At 53.1% G+C, this 26,055-nt stretch overlaps 1 protein-coding gene across 6 annotated transcripts in view; it reads right to left on the bottom strand.

The window, feature by feature from the left end:
* The window catches only part of ZZEF1 (zinc finger ZZ-type and EF-hand domain containing 1), a 99,995-nt gene that overhangs the window by 38,563 nt on the left and 35,377 nt on the right, over positions 1–26,055 (bottom strand). The window contains exons 13-33 of one of the 6 annotated variants that reach the window (XM_057311389.1): positions 25,605–25,820; positions 24,534–24,634; positions 23,859–24,028; positions 22,974–23,107; positions 20,359–20,426; positions 19,341–19,455; positions 18,388–18,547; positions 17,468–17,592; positions 17,248–17,370; positions 16,299–16,465; positions 16,137–16,218; positions 15,193–15,394; positions 14,103–14,266; positions 12,333–12,573; positions 9,997–10,076; positions 7,497–7,590; positions 5,771–6,239; positions 5,066–5,230; positions 1,977–2,096; positions 1,171–1,332; positions 75–204 (exon numbers count right to left, since the gene is read on the bottom strand). In XM_057311389.1, the coding sequence (XP_057167372.1) occupies positions 75–204; positions 1,171–1,332; positions 1,977–2,096; positions 5,066–5,230; positions 5,771–6,239; positions 7,497–7,590; positions 9,997–10,076; positions 12,333–12,573; positions 14,103–14,266; positions 15,193–15,394; positions 16,137–16,218; positions 16,299–16,465; positions 17,248–17,370; positions 17,468–17,592; positions 18,388–18,547; positions 19,341–19,455; positions 20,359–20,426; positions 22,974–23,107; positions 23,859–24,028; positions 24,534–24,634; positions 25,605–25,820 (3,288 nt within the window). Of the gene's footprint in view, positions 1–74; positions 205–1,170; positions 1,333–1,976; positions 2,097–5,065; positions 5,231–5,770; positions 6,240–7,496; positions 7,591–9,996; positions 10,077–12,332; positions 12,574–14,102; positions 14,267–15,192; positions 15,395–16,136; positions 16,219–16,298; positions 16,466–17,247; positions 17,371–17,467; positions 17,593–18,387; positions 18,548–19,340; positions 19,456–20,358; positions 20,430–22,973; positions 23,108–23,858; positions 24,029–24,533; positions 24,635–25,604; positions 25,821–26,055 lie in introns of all 6 variants that reach the window. The other 5 variants (XM_057311387.1, XM_057311390.1, XM_057311388.1 and 2 more) reach the window with 5 other exon arrangements.

The raw sequence follows: 26,055 nt of genomic DNA, 5'->3' as shown, positions 1-26,055 counted from the left end.
CGCTGCCCCAGGCAGACTCTCCTGCCCACACCCCCAGCCAGTCACTTCCCATCACTCCAGCTGACAGGTCTTACTTTCCTCTGCTTCTCTGCATCTTCCTGGCCTATTTTCTCATACCAGGCCTCAAACATGCCGTCCTGACACTCGTCCATCCATTCTGAATTCTGCTTGGCATCGGCAAGCTCGTCTTCTTCACTCCACTGGCTGAAAGGACACAAAGAGAGAAAAAGGATACCTCTCCGGATAATCTAGGAAGAGCTGGGTCACAGACTCTGTGTCCTACAGGGCTAACAGACGGAGCGGTTTTCAAACTTCTGAGGGGAAGATGTGCATTTGGTTTCCAAAGCCCCAGGGTTTGCTAGATTGTTGACAGGACAAACCAGCAGGAGGGAGATGCCCTTTCCGGAACAGAGCCTGAAAGGTTGTACCTGCAGGGTGTAGCTCCCCGACAACCGTGTGCTGAACCTCCTATGCCGGGCGCGGCAGCCACAGGGACTTTGGCGGAATCAGCACTCGAGGGAGGCAGGAGGCCCCGGGGACTGGCTCTCCCACCCGCTGCTCTAAGGCCCTGACACCGCAGCTCCAGCTCCTCTTCCAGAATGCCCAGAATGTCTGAGAAAGTGAAACCTGTGCTAACACTGACTCCCTAATTTCTGCTGCTCTTCTGCCCGTGCCTTCCTTCTCCACGCACACGAGTGGCGGAGAGCTAAGCGGACTCGAGCAGGGTGGAGAGACACTCATTACACTATTTTTTCTCATATCTTAAGTCCTTATAATGTGCAAGACGTTACAACCCTCTAAACACATAACCAAAAAATAAAGAAAAGGGTTCTCCAATTCGACAGCTGGAGTAGGGTCTCCAAAAATGTGAAGGATCCTCGTCCTCACGTGAGGTCCCACCGCCACCACCTTCCACACACTTCCACGCACTGCTGTCAACCCTGAGAAACAAACTCGTTTCCCCTTCACAACGACCCTGTGAGGGAGGTGCCGTTACTATCCTCCAGGCGCAAGGAGGAGGAAACGGAGGCACAGTGGGCACAAATGAGTGGCCCAAGGTCACCCGGCTGGGCCGTGGCAGAGCCAGGATGCGCTACGGGAGTCTAAGGCCAGCATCCGGGCCCTGAAACCCCGCTCCTGGCACTGCGGGCTGTGGGACTGGGTTCTTACCTGATCACACTGTCATGGACACTTATATTTTCCTGTGACATCTTCATGAGAAGATGTGGTAACTGAATGTCCACAAAGAAGGCGAGATCGCTGGGTTCCCAGCCCATATCCAGAAGATGGAGCAGGGCTGTCTGCACACAGGACAGGGCGGGCAGCAAGGACCTAAGGAGCCCAGGAAGGTGCGTGTTACCTGGGCTGCCGTCTCCAGCGGGGACGACACAGAACCCAAGTCAGACCCTGGTGTGTCTGCAGGAGAGAGCAGACTCCCTACACTCCACACAAGCCCTCCTCCAAGGACAGCTGGGCAAGAGTCCCAGAAGCACGATGCAAGGTTTCCGCCACAGCTGCCTCGGGGCGTTTTATGGTCAAGGACGGACCGTATAAATCACGTCTAATATGGAGCCGGCCCCAAGTTAGCATAGGTCATTCCTTCAGCGCAGACGGAGAGGAAGCCCGTCAGATTTAAGGATTCTGTCTAAACCAACTATGAGAGACGAGACTGGGGAACCGCTTCACACCCGAGTCTCAAAACTGCACACAATACACAAAAAACTGAAAAGAACAGGTCATACATTCTTACATAAACCAAGAACCATCCCCTTGAAAAACAACACAGCACACAGAAAAAAGGCTGGGACAGAGTATCCGAGGAGGTTCACGCAATGAGCTCCGCATGGTAACGTCAGGGATCATCATTTTCTTTTTTACTCCGTGTTTCTGCACATTTTCAGCACCAAACGTGTATTTCTTGTAAAGTGAGCAGAAACAGAAATCATGTGTTCTCTAGAAATGAAGCGATACAGTACCTGTCGTTTATGCTGCTAAATCCTTTAACTGCTTTGACCAGAAACAGAACGAGCTGGTAGTAAGTGTCTCGAATCTCTCTGTGCAGGTGTGCGCCACAGCCCTCCAGGTGCGAGAAGTAGCTAGACACAGAGGAAAGCACTCATCACTTAATTGCCAAAACCGCACTGACTTCACCGTCGTGATTCCTTCCGTGACACAGAGCCCAGCAGCTGAGCAAAGTGGCACGGAGGCTGGAGTCAGTGCCAGCCCATGACTGCAGGGAGCGATGGCACAGCCGCATGGAGCCCGCCTGCCGGGCCGAGAGTGCGGGAAGACAACGATTTCTGTCTGTGTTAACCTAACGGCCCCCGGACCTTCGCTGGACACCTCAGCCAGGCCCCTCGGCCCTGCCCACCCTCTCCTTCCCTCACCGGCGACCTCAGCATCAAGCTCGCTGCCTCTTCCACCTCAACCGCTGTCCCCCGAGAGACTCAAGATCCACGAGAACGACGCCCCAGCGTCTCTGCCAGCGACACCTCCAGTCTGACGGGCACGTCTTGGACCTTGTCACCGCAGTGACAGCAGGACTTCTGAAATCCTGACTTGAGGCGTCCTGCTCTGCCTCCCACCCCACAACAGCGTCTTCCATCCCAAGGAGCCCCAAGCCATGACGCTGCCTCATGTTTGCTGCCAGCCCTGCCTCGCTCCCCTCTGCTGCAGGCCCAGCTGAGATCCCATGGCCCCTCACCGTCACCTCACCCGAGCAACTGCCAAGTCCCCGCTGCCTTCTCCCTCCACACACGGGCCGCAGAGGTCGCGTGCCCGCACCAGACGGCGCCGTGCTGCTGGAGGCTGAGGAGCGCCACATTAAATCCCTGAGCGCGATTCTCAAAGAAGCTCTCGGAACAGTCAGGCAGGCAGCGGCTTCCTCACCTTGCGTCACTATTTCAACCCTTCCTGCCTCTCCTTGAACTGCCACGACTTCTCCCAGCCCTTCATTTTTAGCTGAGGACTACGTGATTTTAATTTTAAAAAACGGAAAGACCACACAGGCTCCCCCGTCCCTGCACCACCAAACCAACCAACCGGCCTGCAGCTCCATCGGCGCCGTGCCGCTGCTGCCCCACAGACGGTGTCCCAGCTCTGTCCAAACCGACCCCTGAGCGTCCGCGCCTGCCGGGCGATGGGCCCTCTCTTCCTGCATCAAGTGTGTGTCAGGACTGATGTTTCTCACCAGCGTATGATATGTGCTCACACCTTATCTTAAAAACCCTCAGCTGAGCCCATGTCCCCTGCCATTCTGCCTTTTCCTCTGCACCCCTTTACGGCCAAGGTTCTTGAAATGATTGTCTGTGGTCTCTCCCTCCCTTTGACCCCACACCCCATTTTCCTCTCAACCCAGTCCCGCTGGGCTTTTGGCCCCGTGGCTCCCATAGGACTGCAGACAAACCCAGTGTGTCCTTCTGCGGCACCACCTCGCACATCAGCATTTGACACAACTGACGCGTTCTTCTGTTGGCTTCCATGACCCCGTCATCCCCTGGATCTCGTTCTGATGGCCACTCCTTCTTTATCTGCTTAGCTGTTCCCCCTTCCTTGCCTGGGCTCTGAAGTCCCGAGCCCGTTCTTGTCCATCTCTGAGCTCTTTCTTGATCATCCAGTCTCACGGCTGTAAAGACCATCTCCGAGCTGAGCGCATCCAAACTCTAGCCCTAGCCCTGGCTCCTTTCTAGAACCTCAGACCCTTAGCTTTACTCCCTGGATACCTTTACTTGGATATGAAAATGGCAGGTCAAACTTAATACGCCAAAGCAACGTCTGATTCTGGCCCCAATCTGTGTCTTCCATGCTCTTCCCCTCAGTAAAATCTATCACGACCCAGCGGCTCCTTCCTCACGGTCCCTCTGTCCATCCTCTACACCCGACCCACTGCTGCGTCCTGGCCACTCTACCTCCAAAGCAGATCCGGAGTGCCCGCCTTTCTCTCTGCTTCCAAGACCATTCCGGGGTCCAGAGCTGGCCACCTCCCGTCTGGACAACTGCACCGTCTCCCAACTACTTTGCTTCCGTCCACGTTTCCCCACAGAGTGGCCAGAAGCAACTTTCATAAACGTAAAACAGTGGGTTCCCCCTGGGCCTGGGATTCCCCAGGGGTCTCCCACCCACCACTCAGTACAAAACGCAAACACCTTAGAGCCTGTCCTACAAAGACTGGCATCGTCTGAGCCCCGACTCATTTCCTGAGCTGGTCTCCTACCACCCCCCTCACTCAGGCACGCCGGTTTTTGTGCTCTTCCTGGGGCCGAGCCCTCACCCCAGGGCCTCTGCGCTGTTCTTTCCGCCTGCAGTGCTCTCCCCTCTGCTCATCCATCTCAGCCCGCTCCCTGACCACCCGAACATCACTCTGTATGAAGTCACCACGTGCCTGGGATGGGTACATTACACAGATGGAGGGATGGAGGGATTTCTTTATCATCTGTCTCTCCCCAGTAGAATACAAGCTCCAGGAGGGGCGCCTGGGGGGCTCAGGGGGTGAAGTGTCTGCCTTAGGCTCAGGGTCCTGGGATTGAGTCCCGTATCGGGCTCCCTGCTCTGTGGGGAGCCTGCTTCTCCCTCTGCCCCTCCTCCCCTGCTTGTGCTCGCTCACTCTGTCTCACTCTCTCCATCTATCGCAAATAAATAAAATCTTAAATAGAAAGAATACGAGCCCCATTAGAACGCACACCCATCATCTACAACAGTGCCTGGCACAGTCGGCGCTCAGGAAATAGTTCCTGAGTGGTCATCAGAACCACCTTGTGAGGTGCTCAGACTAATGTCCTTACTGTAAGTGAAAATCGAATGGAGCTCACAGCTTCCCGAAGCCAACTGATGGGTGTGGGACAGTCTTCACCGTCTGGGAAAGCAGAGCTGATAAACTCATCAGGAGGAATAAACAGATTTCCAGTATTTACTCACTATAAAGATCGAACCCATTTCTCCTTGCGATGAGAGAACTGACCACAAACATAAATTTGCATCCTACATAGAAACGACAGTTCCTAACTAAAGACGACTCGGGTTCTCTGAAAGTCCCCGTGCCTGTGCTCCTCGCAGACGCTGTACTTACTTGGTGAAGTCTTTCTGGCAGGTCAGAAGTTCCAGCAGGAAGAGTATACACGGCGGATGGAAGCAGTGGGGCTGTCCGAGGGACTCCGTGCAGTACTGAATGACCCTCAGGACCTCGAGGATGCTCTGGGCCTGGGCTTTCCTCAAGGCAAGAACCTTCACAACACTGAAGACAGACGGCAAGTCAGGGACAGCAGGAGCTCTCGCGCTGGGGCCACGGTGCCCCATCCCTGCTCTGCCGAGACAGGAGCCCGACACCCCAAACTCGCAAATTCAGTTGTTAAAAAGGAACCCTGAGGTTTTTACTGCCCCACGGAGACAAAGCTTTAATTCTTAGGGCAGGAAATTATTTAAACTTGCAATACTTCCAGAGATGCAGGCCTGCTGACAGATAATTTTGTCAGAAAATCTCAAATCCTACGTTTCTCCCAGGATTAAAATAAGACACATTTATAAATGACAGCTTCCAAAACAAACGTTCCTTTTTTTTTAACCCTAGCGTACATTACTGAGACGTAATTTACATACCGTGTAATGTACAAATCTTCCATGAGGAAACACCTCTTTGAAAGGAACAATGAATCGCCCAATTTTGTCTTGAACGTCCTAACACAAATCCCGATCTCCCCTTCCAGCACTCCCTGCTCACTTCGACGCGGGCGCTGAGCCCGACTCGCCCGGGTACGGGGACGGCACTGCAGCTCACCTCTCGTGGGAGAGGGACTGGTCCTTGATGAAGTCCAGGACGTCCTTCAGCACGGGGTACTTCTCTTTCACGGTGGGCGCTGGCCTGGCCTCCTCCACGGACCGGAAGGACAGCAGCCGGAGTCGTCCTCGGGTGAAGGGAGGCCGCCGGGCGGGGGCAGAAGGGGACGAGGGCTCCTCGGCGGTGGCAGAGGACAGCTCGGCGGCAGGGGGGCCGCTGCCGGGCGGCAGCTTCAGCTGCGCGTCCGAGCCGGGACTGCCGTCGCCCGCGGCAGGGGCGCCCACTTCCCCGGGCAACACAGAGGCCTGGAAGTGCTCCTCCAGCACAGAGCTCGTCCGCGGGCGCTTGTCCTGTGGCTGCAGGTGATCCGTGTCATCGGCACCCGCCAACCTGTCACGGCTTTCTTTTGAACTCACTCCCACGGGCGAAAATCTTAGTAACAGGAGACTCTTCTGAATACACTCTTTTGCTAAATGCAGAAAGCAAGGAAGGTAATGAAAAAAAATCAAAATTCAACTTATTTACTTTTGCAGAGAAGATAATCCTTTAAACTCCACAATTTAGGACAAGAAATACCTCCATTAATAAAGCGACACATCTCTCCCTCTGCCCCTCACCGTGCTCTTGTGCTCTCTCTCAGTCCCTCTAATAAATAAAAAATCTTTAAAAATAAAAAAAAAATAACGTGACCTACACATCTTCTGAAGAAAATAAACTCTTACGTCATTACACAAATCAAGATCTTCCCAGTGCTGTCAGTACATTTATTTATTTTTTTTTTTTTTAAAGATTTTATTTATTTATTCGACAGAGATACAGACAGCCAGCGAGAGAGGGAACACAAGCAGGGGGAGTGGGAGAGGAAGAAGCAGGCTCATAGCAGAAGAGCCTGATGTGGGGCTAGGTCCCAGATCGCCAGGATCACACCCTGAGCCGAAGGCAGACGCTTAACCGCTGTGCCACCCAGGCGCCCCTGTCAGTACATTTAAAAAGAAGTTTTCTTGTGGACGTTTTCTTTTAAGATTCTATTTATTTATTTATTTATTTATTTATTTATTTGCTGGGGGGGGGGAGAGAATCTGAAGCAGATGCCCCACTAAGCGCAGAGCCCCCACACAGGGCTGGATCCCAGGGCCCTGAGTTCATGACCTGAGCCAAAATCAAGAGTCAGACGCTCAAACTGACTGAGCACCCAGGCGCCCTACTGTGGACATTTCAAACATACAGAGAGAAAACACTGCAAGGACCCCATCACGCACCCCGGCCCTGCCCAAGGCCAGTCTCATTTCACCAGCCACCCCCTCCTCGGACTACATCCATGCCGATCGCAGGCATCACACTATTTCATCTAAAAGTTTCAGCACATTTCTCTAAAACAGTAAGAGTTTTTAACACAACCGTGATATCACGAAGACACTAACAGTAATTCCCTCATCTCACTGAACATTCACTGACAGCACACTTTAAAAACCTATCAAGAGGGGCGCCTGGGAGGCTCAGTAGCTGAAGCGTCTGCCTTCAGCTCAGGTCATGATCCCGGGGTCCTAGGATGGAGTCCTGCATCGGGCTCCCTGCTCAGCGGGGAGTCTGCTCCTCCCTCTGCCTCTGCACCCCACCCCCCGGTTGTGCGCTCTCTCTCTCTTGCTCACTTTCTCTCAAACACAATCATCTCAACGACGGGTCATAAGCTTCCTAGGAAGTGTAACAGAGGACTCAGCACACTCACCCAGGCTCTCCGGGTTCACCTCTGCTGCTTCGGACCCGTGCTTTTCTTCTTTCTCATTCCCCAGGTTCATCAGGGACTTCTGCTTCATCTCCAACTGGGGGGAGAGTTTGAGCCACACTATTAGTGTCCAGGCAGGGCTGTAAGCGCGGCCACGGCTAGCTACGTCCAACACACAGCACAACGTCACGGAGAACGGTACAACTACGGTCCAGCTCTTGAGGACACAGGGCTCAGCTGTTTTGTTTGCCCTAGAAGTAATCCAGGCTTTGACGCTGTCTAACCGTATTTCTAAAACACCGCCTTCCTTTGAACTACATGTTGTTTGGGAGGGAGTTGTACCCCTGATCCCATTACTTAAAAAATCGTGCAGCACCTGGGTGGCTCAGCTGGTTAAGCGTCCAACTCTTGATTTCGGCTCAGGTCATGATCCCAGGGTCCTGAGATCGAGCCCCACATCGAGCTCCCTGCTCAGCACAGAGTCTGCTCCTCCCCTGCCCCCGCACTTGTGTGCGCTCTCTCTCTCTTTCTCTATCAAATAAAATCTTTAAACAAAATGTAGAACACTGGAGCTGGAGGGGCCCTTATCCAAAGCCAACCTAGTACAAAGAAGCGGAGGTGTAGAGAAGTGACGGGTCTTGCTGGGGTTACACACCCAGTTTGCTACATGAGTTGGACCGAAACTCGATCTCTATTCTACCCTGTGTGAGGGACGCCTGCAAGCGATGCTGAGCCTGCCAGGCAGAGAACGGTGCTCCCAGTACCAGCACAGGTGATGGTCGCAGTGCAGGCCACGGCGCTGACAGCCCAGGCAGAAGGCCTCGCTGGGAGAGAAGGCCGGCGTCGGTCCGACACTACACCAGAAGCACGGCTCACGTGGTGCCTCGTCAACTGCCGAACCCTCACTTTGAGCGTCTGTGGTCCTGACGCTACTACTGCCTTAGTTTCTCTCCACACACCGTTCCGACCCTCCTCACACCATCCTGATGACAATACCTTTCAGTTTCTCTCAAGAGACTGTTCATTCTGGTCTCCATCTACCTATCCAGTATGTACTGGGCACCACCCACGTTCCAATCCTTGCAGATCGCGGTCAAGCCTCTCTGGTTCCTGGGTAGACGTCCTCGCACGTTAAAATATCTCATCACCAATGACTCAAAGCTACCCGTGTCTCTGTTCCGACACGTCTGCTACATTCTCTCAGGTTCACTGGCTCATCCGGTAGGCGTCTCAGATCACCTGTGTGTCCTCAGACTCAGCATGTCCCAGAACGAATGCAAACCCCCCACTGCCAGCTCCAAGGCCACCGTCTCCAGTCTGGGAATGCTTCCACTGCCCAGCAAGTCCCCACGCCGGGAACGTGGGAAGGGTCCTGGACACCACACTGCTGCGCACCACGCCCACCAGCCACGGAATCTGAACGTCCTCCACTCAGGCGCAGCTGCCATGCTCGTCCCAGACCCACAGCTGGTCTCCTGCTCTCCATCTCATTGCCCGTCCTCTCCAGGACTCAGCAGTTCCCCCCAGTTACTACACAGTACTTCAGACGGTTGTGAGTCCAGGGACCATAATAATAATACACAGGGATCCAGCTCCACGCTTAAGAAAAATAAACACAAGGGGCACCTGGGTGGCGCAGTCGTTAAGCGTCTGCCTTTGGCTCAGGGCGTGATCCCGGCGTTATGGGATCGAGCCCCACATCAGGCCCCTCAGCTGGGAGCCTGCTTCTTCCTCTCCCACTCCCCCTGCTTGTGTTCCCTCTCTCGCTGGCTGTCTCTATCTCTTCAAATAAATAAAAATAAAATCTTTAAAAAAAGAAAAAGAAAAAGAAAAAGAAACACAATTCTCCTGAGTTTGAGGGTCACCATACAATGACTTGGAAGAGTTTCACGATAAATTTACATGCCTACGAGGACACAGACTTGTGTTGTGGGAGTGTTTACGAGACACGACGTTATCTGTGGGTTCCTCTAGGATGTGTTTCTGCTTGTCGCCACGTGTCAGCTGACACACGGGCTGACATCCTTCGCTCACTGCACGACAACATGACACGATCATCTCACACCGTAATGTCGCATCACGCAGTCACACAACAGTCAGTCTCTCCATCCGCCCTCTCCTGCACGGCTGCCACAGGCGACGCCGCAGAGCCATGCTCTACCGCGCAGGCAGGCCTCTCCCTGGAGACGGCCTCACCCCCACCTAAAGCCGTCAGTGGCCGCCAGTCGAAGAGGGCCTGCAGAGTGGCCCTGGGGTTACCGAAGGGTGTTTGGGGCTTCACGGACGCACCCTGTTTACTCCGTTCTCAGCATTCACTACACTAGGACTTCAAGGGTTCTAAGTTATTTTAGAGCTTTTCGCGTCATTGAACTTCAGGAAAAACAAAAACAAACTTCCTACTACGGTTATATTCTTGAGAAGAGAGCTGCTTACCGTTTAACTGCGTGAAACCATGGTGGGAAAACTGAAAATACATATAAATCACATGCAAAGAAAATCTTACCATCCATATTCGAATCCCATCTGCCAAGCAATACACCTGTGCAAACTCCTCGCTCAGGGCTGTGCTGCCCCCACTTTTTACTGGGGAAAGGAGAGACGATGAGATTATACTCAGTTAACTCAGTTCAGTACTGCAACGTCAAGCACACAGTAGCTTCTAAATCCCCTAACACGGAGGAGAGCCTGTCCCCTGATGCCCACACCTCGAGGTGGCACGAGGCTTATGGGGGAGGGGGTCAGTTAAGCCCAAATACCAGTGACGGGTTCTCTGCGTTACTACAAACTCACTTTCTTTGAGCAAACGACATCTGAAATGGACATACTATTAAATTGAGTAAAATATTTAAAGTAAACATATGAAAGTAAAATATAAAAAATATTAAAAGTAAAATAAAAAGTATTAAAAAGTAGGTAAAAAGTTGTATTGACATGAAGCAAATTCACGGTTTAGGTTAAGTAAAAAAGATTGGTTTGGAAATAGTGTAAACACAAAATCACCTACTTAAAAAGACTATACGTATTAAAACATGACGTGTGTATATATATATGTGATATATGCACAGACACGTACTCCATATAAATATGCCTACATAAAAAGGCCAGGTAGATTCACAGAAAAACGTTAACAGACATGTTCTTGAAGTGGTGAGATTATAACTGATAATTATTTTAAGCTTTCCTGGACTTTATAAGTTTCCACACAAACGGGTAATATTTTTATAATTAGAAAAATAACAAAGAAGTTGTTGGTTTAAAAGAGAGGCCTACGAGGCCTGCTCCTTGCTTGGCTCGTCCACAGCCCACAACAGCGCGCAGCTCTCTGCGGGACCGACGTGCAGCGCGAGGGTCCGGGTGGCACACGTGGGATGCGCTGGGCGCCATCCCAGGCACCGGGAACACAATGCTGAGAAAACAGACCTGGCTCCTGCCCTCAAGCAGCTTACAGGCTAGTTGAAAAACTCCTCCCATGTATCTCTGATGCAAAAAGTGAGCGATTTTTAGACAAAGCCCACCCTTCACAGAGCTCTGCCGGGCAGGACCCACGAGCAGCCCCGGAAGAACGGCGACCCGCTGTAGCTCCAAAGCCCCAGGGGTAGCTTATCCTGGAAACAACCTGCACCGAGGGAAGTGTTTCTCGTTCCCACATCAGACTGTGTGTCTTTCCTGAAATCAGGGACGTGCTATCTGAACATGATCTGAAAAGCAGCTGGGGAGCCTGCCACCAGCCAGGAACTTTGTTTCCCAGCTTTTAACCCACAAGGCTTTCATCTACTGAGAGTTCCCACAGGTAAAAAGCCGTCCTACTCTCTTACTATAATTGGATTATGAAAACATACACTGGGTTTCTTCTTTAACCTGGCAGGTCACGCAGTCCCCCCAGCAGAGATACAGTCTCCACGGGGCACTCGTTCTCATAAACCACTCACGCCTCAGTGGAGGGATTATTATTTGAGCAGCTTCTTCAAGGAAATCGTGAGAACTGAGGGAGCGAGGATTAACGGAGACGTTTGAGAAATCAGGAACTAAGCTCTGCACTGTGAGATCTAGACTCGGGCAGCAGGGGCAGCAGCGACCGTCCTCAGAACACTGACAAACGGCAGCAGCCGTCCGCGACCTGCTCACCTCCCCTGCACCAGGAAGCCACGCACACCCTGCCACAGTGCTGGGGAAAGCCTGATCTGCTCTTTACGTGGGGTCTCAAAGGTTTTCCCCTTGAGAAATTACAAGGAGAGAGAGGCCCTCCCTCCTGCTGGCTGCCAGCTACACACACGGGAGGCAGACGGCATCGCGAGGGGACATGAGGGACAGAAACAGTGAGGAGCGGGCTACCGACCAGGAAGCCTACAAAAGCTACAGAAGCTTTAAGTCTAAAGATAAGTGTGAATACGTGTCCCTCCTTGGTTATCAGCACACTGAGTTACCGAGACAACTCGGGCTTTAACCGGATTTCTTAGAATGTCAGAGCTACCAGCTCCTGAGTTCACAGATAAGGGTTCAAAGGTGCAGCAAGCTGGTCTGATTAACCTGACGTGGCACAACTGCTAGTTCCTGCCCAGGACTATGACTCAAGTTAGGGTCTCCTTCCGTCAAACAAGGATTGTGGAGAAAGAAGTGGCCTGCTGATTAGGAAACTCAAGGCTACTCGCCACACATGACAACCCACTAACTATAAACTGGTCACGCGTCTTCTGTCTGGCAGAGCGGCACTGGACGAGGTCTACAGCTGTAGACGTATGTTTCTATTTCCAACTGCTGAGAGATGCTCCCGTAAGATAGGCTTTCTTAGCACTTAGCAACCGGCCTTCAGACCAGAAGTACCCCTGTAGCGTGAGTTACCATGTGTCTGCAGCTTCTCATACAAGCCTGGCGTACGACACACCAGAGCAGCGAAGGCGGCGTTCACAGCTCGGTCAATAGTGGAACCAGCAACTATATCTGTCTTTGGGGCCTGCTTTCTACATGCCTGTATGAATCCTTTGAAAAGTTCTGAAAATGGCCCACAGAAGGTCTGGGCAGGGTCTGACTGTGCAAACTCAAGGAGAAAGTGGTGGCAGGGATCGTCGGGGATGTCCTTGACCTGGAACAAAACAACAAGAACACATCATGTTGACCGCAGTCATCCAGACGACCAAGCGCGCCCGACGCCGACTAGAACAGAGCAGAAGGACAGACCGGGGAGCTTCACTCTCCTGTGGAGACCAGACAGAGGCGCGTCTAAGCACACGAGCACCAGCCCCGCCTCAGAGGGAAAGGTGATCAAGTGTCAAATGCCAGGAAGGGGCGCCCAGTGCTGAGAGCCCACAGGAGAGCCCCTGGCAGGCTGCGGTGATGAAGAGAAGCCTCCTGGAGGGTGTGCGCTTCAGACCGGACCCTCAAGACTGAGCAGCTCTGGCCGCTGAGGAACAAAACCATTAGCAGAAGTGAAGTCTCAGCTGGGGAGTGGTGGGGTCTGGAGGCAGAGGTAAGGTGAAAGGAGACGGGACAGAGCCTCGACTGTCACACTGAGGAGCTCAGACTCCACCCTGTGGGCCCCGGGAGCCATTCATGGCGCTTGGCATTGGAATAACAAGATAATTCAGCGGTTAAAAAACCCTGTTAGGTCCCGATGTCCCAGTGCAAGTGCAGGATGAAGGCCTGGAGAAAGATGCAGACAAGGCGGGTGGGAGGAGCTGAACTTCCCCTGGGAGTATCCACAGGGCTGGCGGCAGACTGGGCGGGAGACGTGAGAACAAGACGGGGAGCCGTGGCTCAGCGCCGAGGAAAACAAGAATGACAGTGACAGCAGTGAGCAGCTGGGGGAGGGCCATGTCCTAGCTTTCCACCCCTTAGTGAAGAGGAGTCGGGACACTGACACGGAACCACCTAACGGGGGGTCAGGGACACAGGAATGGAGCCTGGAGAAGCCCCAGGGAGGGTCTACATAGACGTGACAGCAGAAAAGACGAGACAGGACAGCGTCGTGGGCAGCAGGGAAGGGGAGAAACCCGAATAAAGCCTCCTCTCCAGGGAAGGAAGAACAGAGGAGGCCCATAGAGGAAGCAGGGCCGCAGCTGGAGGTAAAGACAAGACCGTGGGCTATCACGGAGCCAAAGGAAGAGAGGGCCCGAGGGAGGCAAATTTCACAGAGGTCAAAGGGGAGGCTGAGGAAGAGCCCAGGATTCTCAGCTACCCACTGAGTGACGTGGGTGAGGGAGGGAGGAAGAGCAGCAGAGCAGAGAAGGACACAAGGGGGACGGCAAAGAGACAACAGGCAAACTTGTCCAGCTCCTGAGACCTTGTAAGTCAGGTAACGCGCCGCTGTCCCACAGAGAACACAAAGTACGGCACAAACCGTTTACTCTGACGTCTGACTCAGCAGCTGCTAGAAACACACTCAGCTGGCTTGGTGAGCAGCTCGGTCAGGAGATTTCCTGAGTACCCACGACAGGACTCGCCGACCCCCAGGGCGCTCGGTGTGGACACCACCTGAATGAGGGACGGCCCCTGCCGTCCGGGCGCTAACCGCTGAGTGGGGTGAGGACGCAAACCCAGGGGCTCATGACGGAAGCGGAAGCCATCAGCCCACAGACTCCATTCCAAGGAGAAAGATGCCGCAAGCGCAGATACCTCCTTACTATCCTGGCATGGGGGAGTGGGCCAGCTCGCCGCGGATCCCAGCTCTGGACTCAGCTGATGCCTGAAGACGGGCTTCCACAGCGGGGAGTTCAGGACCGACGCCATTTTTGCAGGTGGCACTGCCATGTCACTTCCAAACTCTGGAAAGAGAAGGCCTGTGAGAGCCCTGTGTCCTCCCCGCGACACAGAGAGTCTGTGGGCTGCCCCGGAGAAGGTTTCAACCACGCGGGCGTTCCGAGGACGTGCAGGGGATCCACCCCATGTCCCGGCACAGAGCCGTGCTGCGTCATGAACACGCGCCCCGGACGCACCCCCACCACGAGGGCGCCCCGAAGCGCTGCCTTCCGCGGGACAGCCTCGGTCACAGGCACCTCTGAAATTCCTGTCAGTGCAGGAGATGAAGTGAGCTGAGGACCAGGGAGTAACCAGAGACCGTGCACAAGTGTTTGATGATGGCGAAATGTTCGCAATGTGTAAACTTAAGTTTGTAAAAGAAAAGAAAATAAATAAGAATTAAATACCCACCCACATGTGTTTATGAATAGACATAAAAAAAGACTAGGTGGCAATACATTAAAACGTTACTAATAGTTCTCTCTGGGTGTTAGCACTAGGAATGGCTTTTCTCCTTGATCTCTCTCCATTGCGCAATTTCTATGACATTTTCCTTTTATGGTCAGAAAGACTCGAGAAATGAAATCGAAATAAAACATACTAGGAAGTTTCATTCTATAATTCTTGTTTCTTGGATGTACTTAATAACTAAGCTGAAGAAATCACTTTAAGACAAAATCCACGTTCCCGTATTTAACATAAATGTTCACGTGGCTAAAGGATACACAATTTATTCCATTTCTGCTTTCCACATTTCACTAACCAGAAGAGGATGACAAGGCTGCCCTCTGGACAGGGCACCCTCAGCATCCTCTGGGATGTGTTTCAAAGTCCACACCGAGACACTTTAAGGCCACGGCACGGAGCGGTCTGTGCTGCGGTCTGGTGTGGTCTGCAGGGCCCGTGAGGGCGCCCCGTCCACATGTCCGCCCTGCCCTTGTGTGGAGCCGATGCGTGTGAGACTCACGGTGTGCAGACTTGAGCGCCATGCACTGGGCAGCGAGGCGCCCCATCAGCCGGGAAACGAGCAGTTGCAAGTCCAACGCCCAGGACACGGCCACGTCGGGCAGGCCGTAGGCGGTGACGGTGAACTTGTAGCCCCACTCGTTGTTACTGCTGTCAGAGTGAAAGAGGAACTGCAGCCGGGGCCCAGCCTTGAAGGTCACTTTCTAGAGACAAGCACGAAAGCCATGAGGTCAAACGCACTCGAGAAGACGCCTTTCAGGAGCACGCATGTCCTGCAAGACTGAGAAACCCTAAGGTCGGTCTGTATCCTCACCATCCTGTCTCACCGCACCCACCCAGGCGACCAAAGGAGAGACAGACAAGGGAGCAGCAGAAACATGAAATCCACGACTGCACCGCCGAAGAAGCATGCTGGCCGTTTTCTAACCCTCAGACGCCCCTCTGCCCACTCCCTGTTCATCCAGCAACGGTGCTCGTGCGTCCCCCTGCTCCCCACTCGGGCCACCAGAGAGCACGCCAACGGTGGGACGCAGCACTTCGCCCTCCCGCCCCAGAGAGCACGCGGGCCTCCAGCGGGCACTCCCAGCTTTCAACACACGCTCTGGGCCTTCCTGGACCCAACGCCCCACTCACAGCGGACAAGGTGACAGAGACGAGGCACTGGGCAAACTGTGCTGCAAACGACCAGACAGTACGTTTTTAGACCTCCCGGGCCATCTGGTCTCAGCAGCGCCCACGCAGCTAGAAACACCCATAAACCGATGGGCCGGCTGGGTGCCGAAATAACTATCTACAAAACAGGTGGCCGGCCGTCATTGCCAACGCCGACACAGTCCTTCCTTTTACAAAAGTGTGAGCGAAATGCTTCCCTTCCAGACCAAGCCTCCCTGACCCTCAAGGGCTGACAACACGCACATGTTACCTCCTTCTGGGAGCACCGCTCACCTTGGGCCACTTCTCGGTGCCAACTTTGGTGTCATAGCGTGTTTTTCCACCTCTAGCGTCAGTAAATTCCAGATAATCATACCTAGGAAGGCATAATCTCCGTTACCTTCCTTCTCTCATTTTAACCCACTATTGCTTAGGAAAAGACCACGGGAGTCTTACCTTTTCTCAGTCTCACACCGCTCGTCAAACTCCACCTCAAAGTAGGTCGCCCCCGGGCTCACGAAGACAGACACGTCGTGGCAATTGTTTTCATAGTTGTGGGCAGACTCCTTCGTCCAGGTATGTAACACCACGGGACACTCCTGCTGCCACGTCTCCCCATCGAGCTACACAAACGAGTCAAGCAAGCAAGCGTCGGTCACTCTGCGTCCCGCCACACAGCGAACCGTGCTTCTTTGCTGGCTCCCCAGACGGACGGCCCGGACAGCAGACAGACAGACGGTCACCCAGGCTAAAGTGACCCCGTGTTCCATCTGCAGACACAGGTCAGTGTGCATCTAGCCCTCAGCGGAGGACATGCAGAGTTTTCAGTGCATGACGGAACCTCCGTGATCGGCTTGTTTCCTGGCCTGACGGAGCTGTTTCTTGCAAATCACTACTCACATGAATTTCCAGTGGAAAAAACACTGAATTTGGGACCTTGGCAAATCTGAGCCCATCCTCTCTTCTCTCTCCACTTTCTGTCTTTACTTTTTTACCTTTAAAATAGGCTACATGCCCTTTCTATTCCCAGAGAGTTGTTGTGAGACTCAAAGAAGAGAGTAAAATATCTTTTATGTCCTGTAAGTTTCAATGGGGAGAAAATTCTGTTAAATACCAAACCTTCTATCTGCCTTTCAACACGTAGCCTCTCCTCTAGACGTCAATCTGGTTATGCGCTTACACGGTTTTATACAACTTCAGCTGCTGGGAAAGGAAGCTGACCTACACACAGCTTCCTTTCCAACGCTGACCATGCCAGGTCAACGCGGGCCGCCATTCGTCCTCGTTGGGAAGCACTGATAAAACGTGGGGGGGTCTTCAGAGGCAATCTCAGAGGTGGGGTTCATAAGGACCCAGCACTCTCAAGAGGGGAGGCAGCGCGGGCTCCACTGCCCGCTCCAGGTACCTTATTCAGCGCTCCTTCCGGGTCAGCGCAGAGCTGTCCCAGCAGTTCTACGAGTGTACTGAACTCTCTCAGGAGCGTGCAGTGGGAAATGTCTAGGGCGCAGAAGTCCAGCAGAAAGATTACCTAAAGGAAGATGAACGAAGCACTCAGCGTCCACCCAGACTCCTCCTGGGGCAGTGGGTCACCAACCCCCATCACAAAGGCCATCACTGTGTCTTACCAGTTGACGAGCTGCCATCGAAAACACCGAATTACACAGTTTTTCTACAATGGTTTTTCCACTATACTGTGACAGAAGGGATTCCAGAATCACTCTCGTGCTTGCCAGAACCTGCCGTACATCTGCTAACACATAAGACGGCAGTCAGTGTCACGTGCGGTAGGCACGTCTCCTGCTTGGTCGTCGTGAGGACAGGGCTGCAGAGGGTCACAGGCGTGGGGGCAGGAATCCCACACCAGAAGGACCACTAAGTGTCAAGTATGTGTTTTCCTCGGGCAAGGACCGTTTTAAAGGGAGTGGGTTTTTTTGCCTTGGCTGCTTTGGGATGAGGCGGAGTGACCGGCCGACCAGCCCAGCGGCCACGCTGAAGTCTCCCTCCGCTCCCAACAGGCCCGGCTTCGGCGGGCCACCCCGCGAGCCGAGCCGCAGGCGCCAGCACGCGGCACCATAGGCAGTCCTGTTACACTGCTGGGACTCAATTTCCCACAGGCGCATTTCCCAGAACCTATGGAAGGTCATGGCATTTTCTGTGGGTTTATGGGACTGAACATGAGGATTTTCGGGGTCTGCAAAGACCATATTATTGGTCACATATACCTTAGACTTAAAAATTCAAGACTTTCTTGTTTGGATAACTTGAGTAAAGCCAGGATGACGGGCTCTGCTGACGAGCGCGGTGTCACCTCGGAGGGATGCATGACGTACGACCCCACACTGAGAACTCCCAGGCATACCACCACGTTCAGAACACTCTGGACGAGAGACATGCTACCGAATCCGATTTTAAGAAGAAAACAACCCAGGGACAGGCCTAACTTGTGACCCAGAAGAGAAAACCCTAGGCGGACTCCACGCACGAGGCCGTAAAGAAGAGAGTCAAAACGCAAACCGCTCTGTGCTCTGGCGGGTTCAGGACTCACACTGGTCGATCAGGTCGGCGGCACGACCTCTGGCGGCGGAGTCGGTGCTCTTCAGCTGCAGGTAGCACCAGGACAGCAGGCTGCCTTGGACGGCCCAGAACAGGGAGAACAGCACAGAGCCGGCCTCGCCCTGGGCCCCCGTAAGCACCAGCATTTCACACTACGAGAAGCAGACACAGGGACAGGTTATGGCAAGGCTTTCGCAGAACACGGGCACAGGCCTTCTCAGACAGCAGCTGTCACCGGCGAAAACCTCCAGGGAAGTGGGGAACGGTTAAGAAAGAGCTTTCCGCATTTCCAACGTGACCGAGAGGAACAGCCAGTGGAAACTCCTCTTTCACCCTCCAGCTTTCCAGAGGCTTCCCAGATGGTCTGTACGGCAAGCGTCCTCCCCTTCTGCCCCTCAGGGGTCTACCCCCTGTCTTCCACACCAGCAAACCCCCCTTCTCTCTGGCCCCTTCCGCTGAGCCTTCAACCACACCTATCCCACCTGAAAAGTCATTTTCCGCCCCTCCGCGGCTCTCCAACCACCAGCCGTGTTCTCACCTGACCTTTAGGGGTAAATTCTTGCACAAAAGAACCACAAGATTTGAAATTTGAAATTTGAAAATGTCATTAGCACAGACAAGAGAGACTATCTTTTCAGACTTGATCAGTTTTCCAGGAACTCCCACCACAGACCAGGCCTAAGTGCTGGCTTGCCGACCCGCACCCCAGGGGACGCGACAGACTCCTCCTTCCCAGGAAGTCTCAGCGAGCACGTCCACACACGTCGATGGCTCGCTGGCCCGCGGGGGTGGGTGGTGAGGAGCCACAGCAGCCTGGTGAGCGTTGGTGCCCATGCGGGACGGCCACAGGGACAAAGCCACGCCACACTGTGGACGGGGCCCCTGGGGGCGGCGCCCGCGGTGGCTGGGTCACGAGGTGAAGGGAGCGGAGCGGCCGCCAGTTACCTCTCGAGCAGCGACGGACAGGAGGGTGCTCATGCCCGCCAGCACTTCGCTGCTGTTCAAGTCGGCCACGTCACCTTTCTCAGGCAAAAGCAGAAGACCACCGGGATCCTTATCACTGAAAGGACACAAATCGGTCACGACACCTTGTTTCAGGCAGGGCAAGTTCCTGTTTTCGTCTTAAATGTTCCAAAAAAGAACCAGCAAGATTTCGCTGCCAGTTCTACGGGCTGCGGAGGAGCCTGGCTCAGGAAAAGGGCCAGGTCTCAGCTGGTCCTGGGCCACTGTCTGTCCCCATGTCCTTGGTAAGCTCAGGCCCGTGAAGCCTCAGGTCCTTAGAAGAGACTCTGAGAAGTCGATCTGATGACCACATCACCTTGATCGCCAACAACAAACACTCCTCATCTCACGCTGGCTAACTTAGTCCGCTGGCTAACTTGACAACGTAGGCTGAACATCCCATGTCTTCAAATGCTCCCCACACGAGCTCTGAAGCTCCTCCCTCACCCCCGATCCTCGAGTCCAGACCCAGTTTAGAGCCCTCCAAGTCTGCTCTCGCACTAGGTACAGCCTGACATGCAGACAGCAGCTGATGCTACTGCTATTCGTTCCCTCCCTCCTTCGAGAGCCTATACCTCCGGTAACGCAGCCAAAGCACATAAAAATCTCCAAGTCATCCCCTCCCGGCTCACTTCCTTTGCCGAACTACGATTCTGTGCTTCTGAGTTTTCAGACATGAGTACAGGACGCCAAGCTCCTTTGGCTTTAGTTTGTATCTTCAAGTATCACTCAGAATCTGAAGCACTCAGAGATCCCCAGCGGTTCTATTCTCATCGGTCTCACAGGGCCTGGGACTTGGATTAAACTCCCGACAAGATTATTACCCCACCACTGCTTTAGTCATTCCTGGGACTAGTGGTATCACACTCTAGAAATCTGGCTGAGCAGAGGGGACAGGTAGCTAAAGAAAGCTTTGCGAAGATGTGAAATATTAGAGAGCCGAAAAGCACTATAAACGTACCTAAAATACGTGCACAGTGAATGGAAAGTGAGCTGCAGGGACTGCTTGTGCTCCTGCTCGGTGACATTCTTCTAGAAAACAACAAAGTGCACAATCAGAACCCCTGCCCCACGACACTCCAGAGCCCACGGCAGCAGGAAACGCCACTGCCCACTGGTCCCAAGCGTGAGGAAGGCCGGGGTCGGCACACGCTTCGTGGCACCCAACTAAGACCGGCCCGGAGCTCGGCAGACGGCAGGCTTACTCTGGGTCACCGCTAACGTTCACCCTTCCAAGCTTTCTTGCAGGAAACCTTAATACGAATGTCTAGGAGGATGTGTGCCTTTCATCGCTGGGCACAACGTCGCAAAAGGAAAGGGCAGGAACAGAGTGCATTTCTGCTGAGTTTTCTCTTGGTTTTTAAATAGGACCTAAGCTTTCTCGACACAAGCCAGAGCAGCCTACAGAGACAGATAGAGGAACAAATCTCCTGACGAGGCTGCCGGCTATCTTAGGGGCACTTTCTTAATTCACTGAACGCACCGAACACTGACTGTTAGGCAAGGCGCCAAAGGGGACTTGCAGAGGGTTGAAGACCCAGGGCCCTGCCTGCAACAGGAGGGTGGGAGACACAAGGTATGGTGTTCCTACCACTGCCAGCAGGGACAGCAAAGGGAAAGTGACGGGGCTAACAGGCAGCAGTGCCATTCAAGAGGTCATATGTCCTTTTCCATTTTTATGTGTAGAACACATGCTAGCAAAACCAATCATTGCTTAGCGGCCTGGTATGCTTCTGGTAAAACAAGATGGGAGTCCCGCCCACAGTCCAGTGGGTGAAGCCAGCTGATGCCTTCATGCCAAGGTCATGACTCTGTGTGAAAACTGATCCTTCAGGCTGACGTGCAAATTTTGCAGAGAGCTGAAAACAACCGAAGATCCTTCCTCCTCTCCTAACCCTCTGCAGTCACTTGGCCCTGGCCCGCGTGTCCTCTAAACGCACATGCACCTGTGGTTTTTCCTCGAGGCAGGTGTCCCCTGGCCTGGAGCCCTCTGGCACCAGAGACCACATCTCATGCTTTTGTTCCCCGCCTGCTTTCTTTCTATGCATCCCACAGAGACCTTCTCACATTTGCTAATTAGCTGCTGCATTTAGAGGTGAAAATGCTGGATCTAGTTTTCTTCATCAAACTCCTATCACGCATTCTACTACTTGTCTACAGACAATATTGGATCACCTATAAAGAACTGTTTATTTTATCCTTTCCAATTACTCTGTTTAACCTACCGCACTGGCCAGACCCTCTAACACGACCCCACTGAGAAGCAGCGGCCAGTAAGCACCCTTGTCTTCCTCCTCATTTTGAAAGGGATGCTTCGATGACCCACCGTCCAGCAGATTATTTGTTTAAAGTCTGGGGCACACGCTCCCCCAGCTGAGGGAGCTCCTTTCTGCTTTGAGTTTGCTAATGGTTTTATAGTTTCAATCATCATCAGAAGTTAATCTTACTTAAATGTTATCTGTATTTAATGATATAACGTTTTCCTCCATCTTCACTTACTAATTTTCTAACGTCAAGCCACCCTTGTTTTCCTAGGATAAATCTCAACTGCGTCAGGATTTTGTTTGTATTTTACTGGACTGGTTTACTAATATTTTGTTAGGCTTTTCTTACAATGTTTACGTGTAAGACTGGCCTGTAATTTTGCTTCCTTGCTACTCTTGGTGTTTCCCTGTGTTGTACCATCACAGGGACACCGGGAACTCTGAAGCTCCCTGACCTAGATGTCTTCAGTATGGCTTAGACAGAGACACTTTTTTTTAAGTTTTTTTTTTTTTAATAATTTGAGAGAAGGAGAGAGAGCACGTGCCCGTGCGTGTGCGCCTGGAGGGGGATGGGCAGGGAGAGGAATATGCAGACTCCATGCTGAGCACAGAGCCTGACCAGAGAGAGAAACCATGGCTCTGTCTTACGTTACTATTAATACCTTTCTCCATGTATCACACTCGTTTTCACACAGAAACACTGCCTCCAGTATTAAAAATCTGATCTTTGTACGGGATACTCCACTTGGTAACATAATGCTTGCAAATACAGAGACCGCTTTCACCCGCCAGCCCTAACGTCTGAGCAACAAGGCGAAGGGGTCTGCGAGGACTACGTTTCGTCACAGGCCAGGGATCGAGTTTGAAATAATCCCGGGGAAAGGGCAGGGAGAGAGTGGATGAAGCAGGTCACACATGAAACCAGATTAGTCGGAGTTCACAACCGCCGAGTCTAGGTGATGGGCACGTGCGGGGCAGGAGGTATCATACTGACTCTAGTTTTGTATTTGTTTTCCGTTTCCCCATGATCAAAAGTGAAAATGTTAAAAAGAAGGCTGGTTGTAGGCCAATCACGAAGATGACGGAGACTGCGCCCCCCTTTCTAAGATGACAGGCTACGACCTGCCGTCCCCTCCTTAAGGGCGGCCCTAGGTCCGCAGGCATCCGTGTCCCACACACGACTCGCATACAGCGAGGATTAAATACACATCTGGAAAACTGCAACTGAGGACATATTCAGAGAAAACAGACTAATAAATGTCATCCCACCAGACTTCAGGAGCGCAGCCCGTCCTCCGTACGTGATGATTACCATCATGGCGAAGAGATGGCTCCGCCGGGTCTGTCGATCAGGGAAGAAGACGGCAGCTCCGTTAAGAAGGGTATTCCTGACTTCTTGTTTTAACGTTTCCATGGGCGCAGAATCGCCGTCCACCCTATCCACCACTGATGAAAACAAACAATGGAACCGGCTTTAACACTTCCACGCGCTCACGACAACGCACGCATGTGCTTTCACTAGCTCGTAAACTCACCACTCCCATCGCGTACGGAATGCCTCTGTACGGGCCAGGCGGCGTAAGGAAACGACACCTACCAGCTTCCGTGTCATTATTCCCCTGTCCTTTTGAGCCGCAGCGGGGCAAAGCCTTGAAAGCCACTTCACGTGGCCATGTGTTTTACTCCCCGTGGATCACTGCCTCTCCCCCTCCCTCCCATCCGTGTCTTCGCCACAGTAAGGACTGAAGGGTATGACAGTCATCACTCTCGGTGGACACACCTGTGTGTCAGAAACCAGGAGGAAGACTCCCTGGTGAGGACAAATCCTGAACTCAAAATAACAATTCAAAAGAAGATCTAAGGAAACACTCATTTTCCAAAGCAGTGACCCCTCTCCTGGGCTTGCACGATCCCAGCATCCCTGTTCTCACAGCAAGACCCTGGCAGGCCAGCAGCACAGGGTCACATTCAGGAAAAGCTCAGGGGCACCTGGGGGGCTCAGTGGGTGAAGCGTCTGCCTTCGGCTCAGGTCGTGATCCTGGAGTCCCGGGATCGAGCCCTGTGTGAGGCTCCCTCTCCCCCTGCCCCTCCCCCTGCTTGCGCTCTCCTGCTCTCTCTCTTTATATGTCAAAGAGTCATATAAAGTCTTTTTTAAAAAAATAAAATATAAAATAAGAACGACAAGCCCAATCCGTACCGTCGCATAAGTGTGTGTGGAGCTCCTTGGCGGCCGCCGCCCCTCCCGGGCTCTGCCGCGGAGGCTTGGCCTCCTCAGAGGCGGCCGGCCCGTCTCTCTGCAGCACGGGGAGGCAGCTCTGGAGGAGCCGCAGAAGCAGGGTTTGTGCCCAGATGCATTCTTCCCTTGGGCTACGGAGAGACAGAGACCGTCAGAGAGCAAAACGGCACGTTGCTTTCACCCTCCAAAGCTGTCTGAAAAGCACTCTCGTCTACACAGCAGGCACGGTCAAAAGAAGGCCAAGGAGAGCAAGAGAGGCAGAATGAAAGAACACCGTCCCGGGCAGAGTCTGAAACGCAGACCCTGCCTGACTCTGCTCCCAGCGGGGCAAGGACGCACGTTTCCGATCCTACTTCTTTGTCTATAAAACGAGGGCACGACCGCAATGCTTGACTGGCTTTCCCCACTAGGTTGTAACGACAATTGGATGACAAAATATTTGCAGCAACACTGCCCAAGGTATGTTACAGAAACGTGAGGTGTTATCTTTAATAATAACCATTTCTCTCAAACGAGAACCATATAAACTAGTGAGAAGTCAAAAAATCTTAGAAAAAATGGTCTATTTGGAACGCAAAACTTAGGGTTTTTGGTTTTGTTTATATGATTATCACCTTATAACAAATTCTGACCTACTTTTGCTTTAATTTACTGTAAAAATTCCAGAAGATCTGCAAATCAAGACCCGCGAAGTCCAGAAAAGATTTATATTTTACGCCACTTTCCTTCTGCTGCACCTGAAAAATTATAAAAACCAGAAAAAATAAAATTGAAAATGCATTTAGAGAACTATTGCGATGCCTCACTTACTCCTCAGTGTGAAAGGGTGTAGGATGCCCGTACAGCCGCTGCGGACTCTCACCAGCTCAGAGGCGCGTGAACAACTGTTCCTGGTGTGAAACTTTCTACAGGACGTGCGTGCGTGGGCGTGTGGATGTGAGAACACATGTGTGTAAACACACACACACACAGCCCCGAAGACTCCCCGGCTCCATACACACCGCACCCGGCCACGCGAGACAACGGGGCGGTGTGCTCGGACCCCGGCGCCCCCGCGGCCGCAGCACCCCCCCCCCCCCGTTTATGTCTTCTGCTGTGACAGGAGAGCTTGAATAACAAAGACCAAACACACCAGAGTTAAACTGAGTCACAGCCTCCAAACTCGCCCTGACGCAGAACCGCTGCCTTCCCCGCGTGGGAGGGCGAGAGGCCCCACCGATCCCTGACGTATGATGGCGGCGAGAATCTTCCTCGGATCGAGCAGTCACTGCGTTTTTATTAGTGACTGTACAAGTCAGGGTCAGGAACACAAATGATTTCAAATCCTGACATTTTGGTGCCTTGAGTGAGCAAACAGAATTCACCTGTTCCTCAGAAATGCCTCTCTCAGGGCTTGAGGGAGGTGGAAATCCCATGAACGTGCGTGGTCTCCCTAGACCACCACTGGCAAGCACAGCAGGGGCTTCTAGGTCTGTCTGTAGGTCTATTCCAGGAAGCCTCACCATGACGGCCACAGGCCACACGGTCCTCCACTGACTGACACCACGGACGCCCAGCACCTCCCTCCCCTGCTCTCCCCACGTCCCCATGGCAGCACGAAGCCAGCTGCACACGTCCACACTGCACGGCTCGACAGGGCCATCTTTCACCCACTGGTGTTCATTTCCCTCCACACCACCGTTAACCGTCCCCCAAGGAACGAGGTACCAGGTCATGGGCGAGCTGCTGAATGAACTGAAGTGTCTTGAGGAGCAGGGTGGCCCCGCAGACGCTGTCCTCCCCGTCCCTCCTGCAGTGGGCACAGATGACGTGCGGCTCCGCGTCCGCTCGCACAGGCCGGAGGTACCCGCTGATGCTGAGGCCTTGCACTCCCAAGCGCTCTGCCGACTCCTGACGGGTGCAGAGGAACTTCACCATCAAGTACTGGAAAGGACAGAGAGCTTTCAGAAGGACTCAGAAGCCGGACTATGAACGGAGGGAAGATAAAGGCCTTTCTGGGAAGGTCCCCCTACGACCTTCATGATTTATTAGGTCCCACTCTGCCTAGCATGGGGCGTAAAAGAGAAGTCCAACATCTCAACAAACGGGGAGAAAACACTAGTGCTGAATCAAGTCAGGTTTTGGGAGGGATCACCATGAGAGAAACGGCATTACCCCC

This window comes from Ursus arctos, unplaced genomic scaffold (assembly GCF_023065955.2).
Source record: "Ursus arctos isolate Adak ecotype North America unplaced genomic scaffold, UrsArc2.0 scaffold_14, whole genome shotgun sequence".
NCBI classification, from domain to species: Eukaryota; Metazoa; Chordata; class Mammalia; order Carnivora; family Ursidae; genus Ursus; species Ursus arctos.
The sequence above is the reverse complement of the archived record's forward strand: the minus strand, read 5'-3'. Positions and strand labels throughout refer to the sequence as shown.